The following is an 8585-nucleotide window of genomic DNA, read 5'->3' on the forward strand; positions in this document are numbered from 1 at the left end:
ATTAGAGACACATGTGTCAGATCATTAGAGACACAGGTGTTAGATCATTACAGACACATATGTCGGATCATTACAGACACAGGTGTCACATCATTACAGACACAGGTGTTAGATCATTACAGACACAGGTGTCAAATCATTGCAGACACAGGTGTTACATCATAAAAGACACAGGTGTTAGATCATTACAGACACAGGTGTCACAACATTACAGACACAGGTGTCAGATCATTACAGACACAGGTGTCGGATCATTACAGACACAGGTGTCAGATCATTACAGACACAGATGTCAGGTCATTACAGACACAAATGATAGATCATTACAGAAACAGGTGTTACCTCATACAGACACAGATGTCAGATTATTATAGATATAGGTGTTACATCATACAGACACAGGTGTCACATCATACAGACACAGGTGTCACATCATACAGACAAATGTGTCAGATCGTTACAGACAGATGTGACAGGTGTCATATCGTTACAGACAGATGTGACAGGTGTCATATTGTTAAAGATGGTTTCAGTGATAAAAGGATATTGTCAGCTCTGTGTTGGTCTCCTTTTGTCAACATCGCCACAAATTCTGTAACATAAAACAGGATTAATATCACTGACAGACATCAAACTAAACTGGCCAACTTCATGAATTCTGTAAAACAAAACAGGATTTATATCATTGACAGGCACCAAATTATACTGAGAAGTAATGAAAAAAAATCTCAAAGGTCTGTATCTTTCTATTTCTGGGTGTCAAGCTAAAAAGATCTCTAGCAATTAAAATTTGATATAACTGTAATATATACGAATAGACGATGTGGATACAAGAGGATGTTAGAAGCTTTGAACTGCAAGATTGACATTCTTGGCTCCTATCGGCTGTCAAGCTTATCGTGTTTTGACGGAATGAAACATGTACGGTCGACTAACACTGACCTATAGTGTACCTTGTAAAAGTACAGAAAATGAACAACATCATAAGGGAGGATGTTGTTAATGTTTAAAATTGCAAAATATTGTAAACGTTACAAAAGTATACGATGTGTAAGACCAAATTATCGATAGGACAGCTGTGACAATAACATTATAATTGACATCTCTGTTATTTAACACTTGATTTAATTCAACGTTGAAGATGACGCAGAAAAAAATGTCTTTTTTATTGTACTTATTCAACTGTGTCTGTATAATCTTTACTTTTATTGTTTTTCCACTTTTGTATCTTGTTTCCCTTAGATTCTTTTGTTGTCTTACTTTAAATTTTGGTAAATTTCTTTTATCTTGTTACAAATTTTATACTGTTACTGGTTATCCTAACCTATATATAATATACATATACATATATACACAAATATTTCATAGGTAAATTTTTCGATGCTGAATGAATATCGCTTTATTATTTAAGACAAAAATGAGCGTTTTTTCATGAAAAGTATAGTATGTTTTTCTTTCCAAATGCCAGTAAACTAGTGATATTAAGTTCGATATTCAAAATGTCGGTTTTTTCTTGTTATTTCTATTATCTTTACCTTTGTAATCCAGTCGGCCATCTTTGTTAGCGTCTGCCACCTCCATCATTTGCGTCACTTCCGGTGCTGTTAAAGACACGCCCAGTCCTTCCATTGCTCTTTGAATATCGTCTTTATCTAAAAACCCGTCACCGTCCTGATCAAATACCTCAAAAGCTTCCTTCATTTCTGAAATGGCGTCGAAGTCTTTTAATCGGTCGGCAACCATCACAACAAATTCTTCAAATTCGATCGTTCCATTTCCTGAAAAAATGAGAGTATCCGTGAAGCTAATACGTGTTCCCCTAAAACATCTTTATTGAACATAAAATGTTTACCAAAGGCAATAACTCTGTAATAAAGGGGATTTGGGTCCTGAATTTGGGGTAGGCTGTACATACTGTGATGATTTTATTCAGTTAGAGTTATCTCCCTTCAACGTTTTGTATGCGTCTACTTTTGAAACATCACCACCTACCTAATTATTGTAATTAACGATGATTGACTGATGTGTAAATGAACTAGTGTTTTCTTAATATGTAATCATACCTTCATAAGTGAATAAATATATATGTCTTACATATTTTCGGTTGTAAGATATAGTTTTTGGTGCTTTATTAACCTGCAAAATAAAGGCTAAAATGAAACCAGTACTTGGGGCTGGAAGTTTTGACACACAAAAGACCATAGAATTAACGGCATGTATGTGAATACAATAAGGTAAGCATTCCCTACATGCTGCTACCAGAAGCTCCTGCATAAGGGGTTGCCTGAATGAGGCTACTCTGGTAACAGTTACTGTACGTGTGGTTGGTGCCGGTCAGTTGACGGGTCAGGTACTCCAGAAGCTCCTGGATAAGGGGTCGCCTGCAAAGGCTGCTCTGGTACGCCTGACTGCTGATACAAGAACTGACACTTTACTTAGTACTTGGTAATAGCAGGACACTGGCAGGTGACGTCGGAGCTGTACGGTGGTCAGCTCAGCGATTGAGGACGTGCCTGTAGTGACCGTGTCGTGGTGCTGGCAGGCTGTTGAGTGTTGCGGTGTGTTGTAGCCTCCTCGTGTAATCTACGTCCAGGCGACGGTGTAGGGAGGACAGGGGTACTGTCCATCCTATTGTAGTGTATATTTATATATTGTTCGTTAGTTTGTGTTATTTTGTTCAACTGTTCGGCCAGGTAGCCGAGGGATCCCGATCGCCTCTGGAGCAGGTAGCTCCGTATAAATTGAGAGCCCGGCGTGCACGCACGCTACCATAAGGGTGCACGTTACAATATTATAAGTATGACCGATGTTTAGACCACGTTAAATGAAAGCAAAGGACGAACGAAAAACGGATGGACAAAGTGTCGACTATATGCCCACAATATAACATGTAGTATTTGATACATCTTCGACTTTGAGAATTTTTTTTTTTTCAATGTCTATGACATCAACTTTATTATTATCAACTCTCCATATATCTATGAACATCTACTCATAACTTTACAGGACAGTGTCTCTTTAGTACACAATTCTTTTACTTGACAACGCCTCATAATTTTACTGGACAACTTTCCAGATGTTTACAAAACAATGCCACATAGGTTTCTGGACAGCAGGTCATAACATTACTCACCCGCTTCGCAAAAGCGTACAGGACAGCGCCCCATATTTACAGGACAGCGCCCCATATTTACAGGACAGCGCCCCATATTTACTGGACAGCGCCCCATATTTACTGGACACTACTGGACAGCGCCCCATATTTACCGGACAGCGCCCCATATTTACTGGACAGCGCTCCATATTTACCGGACAGCGCCCTATATTTACTGGACAGCGCCCCATATTTACTGGACAGCGCTCCATATTTACTGGACAGCGCCCCATATTTACTGGACAGCGCCCCATATTTACTGGACAGCGCCCCATATTTACTGGACAGCGCTCCATATTTACTGGACAGCGCCCCATATTTACTGGACACTACTGGACAGCGCCCCATATTTACTGGACAGCGCCCCATATTTACTGGACAGCGCCCCATATTTACTGGACAGCGCCCTATATTTACTGGACAGCGCCCCATACTGGACAGCGCCCCATATTTACAGGACAGCGCCCCATATTTACGGACAGCGCTCCATATTTACGGACACAGCAGCCCCATATTCAGCGCCCCATATTTACTGGACAGCGCCCCATATTTACCGGACAGCGCCCCATATTTACTGGACAGCGCCCCATATTTACAGGACAGCGCCCCATATTTACTGGACAGCGCTCCATATTTACAGGACAGCGCCACAGGACAGCGCCCCATATTTACTGGACAGCGCCCCATATTTACTGGACAGCGCCCCATATTTACAGGACAGCGCTCCATATTTACAGGACAGTTTCCCTTATATTTAACGAACAGTTTACAGATAATGTACTAAGGAAACAAACTAACACGTGGTTCAATTTCTAAGAAGATGACTCATTCCAAATACCTACGGTCAAGATCGGCACATTCCACGATTTGTCGGATTTCTTTTGAAGATGGGTTTTCACCAATCGACCTCATGGCAAGTCCCAGTTCCTCGACCGAGATGGAACCGTTCCCGTCAATGTCAAACATGTTGAAGGCATCCTGGAGGGCTGTGGAAATAAGTTTATAAAAGTGTATGTAAATGTTTAAGTAAGATGTAATTAATACATATACTTGGTACCACCACCAAATAAGGACAAAGCCTACAAAAGAAAAAAAAACGATGGGAAAGTAAGGAGACACCAAAACTTCAGATAAGGCAACATGACAAAATCGAAATTGATTGTAGTGAATGGAAAATAATTGACGTGATGGGTTTTACTAACCACATCACACACATTGCAACGGGTAGTATTTGTTATATTTACAATCGATGACAACGGCATTATATAAAAGAAATAGATCTTATACTGTGTATGACGTCCAGCTTGTGATCAATATGACGTCATTATTGTTGACATGGAAACGCCGACGGCTACCCTTCGTAACGGCTTTTCCACTTGACGTAATAAATTGTCGGTAACAAGTGTTTGTGTAAATTTACCTATATTAGAATATCTTGCTATGGCATTTATATCGACAATGAACGCCACATAAGAAAAGTTAATTGCTTAAATCAGACCAAGTGCAGAAGAGATTTCTATATTCCTATATTGTGTCCATTTTGACGTCATAGTTTCATGGAGTCAAGGTCAACGTGCCAGAATAAGGAATACATACACGAATGTTTGAGAACATCAAGTACATGGAAACTATTATTACCATAAGATTGTTTTAATAAAAGGCTAAAATGATAATCACGGATATTCGCTCCATAATTCTTTTATCAATGGAAACAAGATTTTCAAATTCTGTACCTCAGCCTCATGACTGACCTCAGCCTCATCACATGTATCAGCCTCATGACTGACCTCAGCCTCATCACATGTATCAGCCTCATGACTGACCTCCGCCTCATCACATGTCTCAGCCTCATGACAGACCTTAGCCTCATGACAGACCTCAGCCTCATGACAGATCTCAGCCTCATGTCAGACCTCAGCCTCCTGCCACACCCCAGCCTCATGACAGACCTCAGCCTCAAGACAGACCTCAGTTTCATGACAGACCTGGGCCTCATTACAGTCCTTTACCATATGACAGACCTCAGCCTCATGACAGACTTCAGCCTCAAGACAGACCTCATTCTCATGACAGATCTCGGCCTCATGACAGTCCTGGGCCGCATGACAGACCTCAGCCTCATTACGGTCCTTTACTATGTGACAGACCTCAGTCTCATGACAGACCTTAGCCTCATGACAGACCTTAGCCTCATCACATGTCTCAGCCTCATGACAGACCTCATTTTCATGACAGACCTGGGCCTCATTACAGTCCTTTGCCATATGAAAGACCTCAGCCTCATGACAGATTTCAGCTTCAAGACAGACCTCAGTTTCATGAAAGACCTGGGCCTCATTACATGCCTCGGCCTCATGACAGTCCTAGGCCGCATGACAGACCTCAGTCTCATTACAGTCCTCGGCCTCATGACAGCCCTCACCTCATGACAGACTCAGCCTCAGCCTGACAGTATCAGCCTCATAGCCTCACAGACAGACTCATGACAGTCCTGTGTCTCATGACAGACCTCAGCCTCATGACAGACCTCAGCCTCATGACAGACCTCAGTCTCATGACAGACCTCAGCCTCATGACAAACCTCAGCCTCATGCCAGACCTCAGCCTCATGACAGACCTCAGCCTCATGACAGACCTCAGCCTCATGACAGACCTCGGCCTCATGACAGTCCAGGGCCTCATGACAGACCTCGGCCTCATGACAGTCCAGGGCCTCATGACAGACCTCAGCCTCATGACAGTCCTTTACTATATGACAGACCTCATTTTTCTTCTGACAGACCTCAGCCTCATGACAGACCTTAGCCTCATGACAGTCCTGGATCTCATGACAAACCTCAGCCTTATGAAAGACCTCAGTATCTAACTGAGCTCAGCCTCATGACAGACCTCAGCATAATGACAGACAACCTAATGACATAACAGACCTCAGCCTCATGATTTACCTCAGCCTTATGGCATGGTATTTGCCCGATAGGTTCCTAGGATGAAGCTCGGCAAGGTGTGTCAAAAAAAAATTCACCCTCATTCTAAGTCACAAGGGTCGAACTTGTTAAAACCTAGCAACATCTTCATCTGAAAAAAACAAATCGCGCAGAAGCATGGTATTTTGGCTGATAGGTTCATAAGATGCTGTCTGACAAGGTTTGCGAAAGGAAACTACTTTCACGCATATCGAAAGTCGCATAGAAATGTTTTTTTGAAACCTGTAAAATACTGGTAAACCAAAAGTCCGAGAGGCAGATTTTTTTGTGGAAAGATGTTTCTAGGTCAAAGCCCAACTGGAGATAGTAAAATTTCAAATTCGCTAGAAATATTTTAAGTACTGAAATGCTTCTCTATCAAAATATGAAGGAAAATGGAAAGTTATTTTTTATATTAATGTATGGCAAGATTAAGCTCGATATCTAGTGAGAAGAGCTATAACTTCCTCGCATCAACACAATAATTATCTAAAACTGTGACACAGGTAAAGTGCAGAAGTTTAAAAATAATTTTGACAGATCACCTGTGCAATCTACCCACCTGATCGTCACTGCTAGCAACGACACACAACAAGGAACTAATATTATCTGTTTGTTAGTTTGTACATGTAGATCCCCAGTCACAACCAGGGATTCATCTGTTTATTTGGGGGAAGAGAGGAACAATAACTTGGTCCACAGCAATAAGACATTTGTATGTGTGTTTCTTTTGACAAACAGAAGTGTTGAGTAGTTGAATTGGCTTCCTCATAACTCACCTCCGTAAACATCCAGGTAAGTTATAATGTATTTGGCTTATTAAGGTAGGACGGGATGGTTTGTATAAGTTGTATGGGATACAAGAGACAGCCCACAGAGGGTGAGAGGTGAGGTAGGGTTATAAACTAATTTATTTTTACAACAGATGACCCAGAACCATTGTGTAGTGAAGTATAGTGGGGTGGAATGCAGGTATAACTTTTTACCCAACATACGTGTGTATTTAATTACAGAAAACATATGTCTCATTACCTAATACACATGTGTTTTTACATCTAGTACAGTACTGGTTTGCCTTATTAACAAATACGTATGCATGTCTATCTTCAGTACAGATATGTCCTATCACCGAACATGTACACAAACTACAAAAAATATTACGGAGATGAGCCAAAAATTGTACAATATACCGGAGAGAGGAGAAATCAAGACCCGTCAAGTCCGATATCTCTTTTTCTCTCACAAATAATTTACAACTTGAGGGGTGTATAGATATTTATTGTGTGTGTATGGATGTTTGTTATGGTGTTTATGGATGTTTGTTATGGTGTGTATGGATGTTTGGTATTGTGTGTATGGATGTTTGTTATGGTGTGTATGGATGTTTGTTATGGTGTGTATGGGTGTTTGTTATGATGTGTATGGATGTTTGTTATGGTGTATATGGGTGTTTGTTATGGTGTATATGGGTGTTTGTTATGATGTGTACTGATGTATGTTATTGTGTGTATGGATGTTTGTTATGGAGTGTATGGATGTTTGTTATTGTATGTATGGGTGTTTGTTATTGTGTGTATGGATGTTTGTTATGGTGTATATGGGTGTTTGTTATTGTGTGTATGGATGTTTGTTATGGTGTGTATAGATGTTTGTTATTGTGTGTATGGATGTTTGTTGTGGTGTATATGTGTGTTTGTTATGGTGTATATGGGTGTTTGTTATGGTGTGTATGGGTGTTTTTATTGTGTGTATTGATGTTTGTTATGTTATGTACGGATGTTTGTTATGGTGTGTATGGGTGTTTGTTATGATGTGTATGGATGTTTGTTATGATGTGTATTGATGTTCGTTATGGTGTATATGGATGTTTGTTATGGTGTGTATGGGTGTTTGTTATGATGTGTATGGATGTTTGTTATGGTGTGTATGACCGTTTGTTGTTGTGTGTACGAATGTTTGTTATGTTATGTACGGATGTTTGTTATGGTGTGTATGGGTGTTTGTTATGATGTGTATGGATGTTTGTTATGGTGTGTATGACCGTTTGTTGTTGTGTGTACGAATGATTGTTATGGTGTGTACGGATGTTTGTTATGGTGTGTATGGGTGTTTGTTATGATGTGTACTGATGTATGTTATTGTGTGTATGGATGTTTGTTATGGTGTGTATGGATGTTTGTTATGGTGTGTATGGGTGTTTGTTATGATGTGTACTGATGTATGTTATTGTGTGTATGGATGTTTCTTTTTGTGTGTATGAATGTTTGTTATCGTGTGTATGGGTGTTTCATTTTGTGTGTATGGATGTTTGTTATGGTGTGTATGGATGTTTGCTATGTTGTTGATGGATGTTTGTTTTGGTGTATATGGATGTTTGTTATGGTGTGTATGGATGTTTGTTATGGTGTGTATGGATGTTTGTTATTGTGTATATGGATGTATGTTATGGTGTATATTGATGTATGTTA

The 8585-nt window shown here is 40.2% G+C and overlaps 1 protein-coding gene across 1 annotated transcript; it reads right to left on the reverse strand.

Annotated features, from left to right (window-relative positions):
* Positions 1–509: 509 nt before the first annotated feature.
* Positions 510–4704, reverse strand: LOC132559415 (calmodulin-beta-like). The gene is made up of 4 exons (XM_060224027.1): positions 4653–4704; positions 3997–4140; positions 1536–1778; positions 510–592 (listed from the first exon to the last, which is right to left on the reverse strand). Exons 1-4 carry the CDS (start codon positions 4702–4704, stop codon positions 510–512), a joined length of 522 nt encoding a protein of 173 aa, XP_060080010.1.
* Between the last annotated feature and the right edge of the window lie 3881 nt (positions 4705–8585).

This window comes from Ylistrum balloti, unplaced genomic scaffold (assembly GCF_031769215.1).
Source record: "Ylistrum balloti isolate Yb309-2 unplaced genomic scaffold, AGI_CSIRO_Ybal_v1 Utg370908, whole genome shotgun sequence".
In the NCBI taxonomy this organism is placed as follows: domain Eukaryota; kingdom Metazoa; phylum Mollusca; class Bivalvia; order Pectinida; family Pectinidae; genus Ylistrum; species Ylistrum balloti.

What these genes read in the sequence shown, in the direction of transcription:
- LOC132559415 (XM_060224027.1), bottom strand. Translation starts at nt 4,704, where the DNA reads ATGACGTCAAAATGGACACAATATAGGAATATAGAAATCTCTTCTGCA. An exon ending in AGAAATCTCTTCTGCACTTG is followed by an intron (nt 4,141 to 4,652) that starts GTCTGATTTAAG and finishes TTATTTCCACAG; the next exon opens with CCCTCCAGGATGCCTTCAAC. An exon ending in GGAATGTGCCGATCTTGACC is followed by an intron (nt 1,779 to 3,996) that starts GTAGGTATTTGG and finishes TCATTTTTTCAG; the next exon opens with GAAATGGAACGATCGAATTT.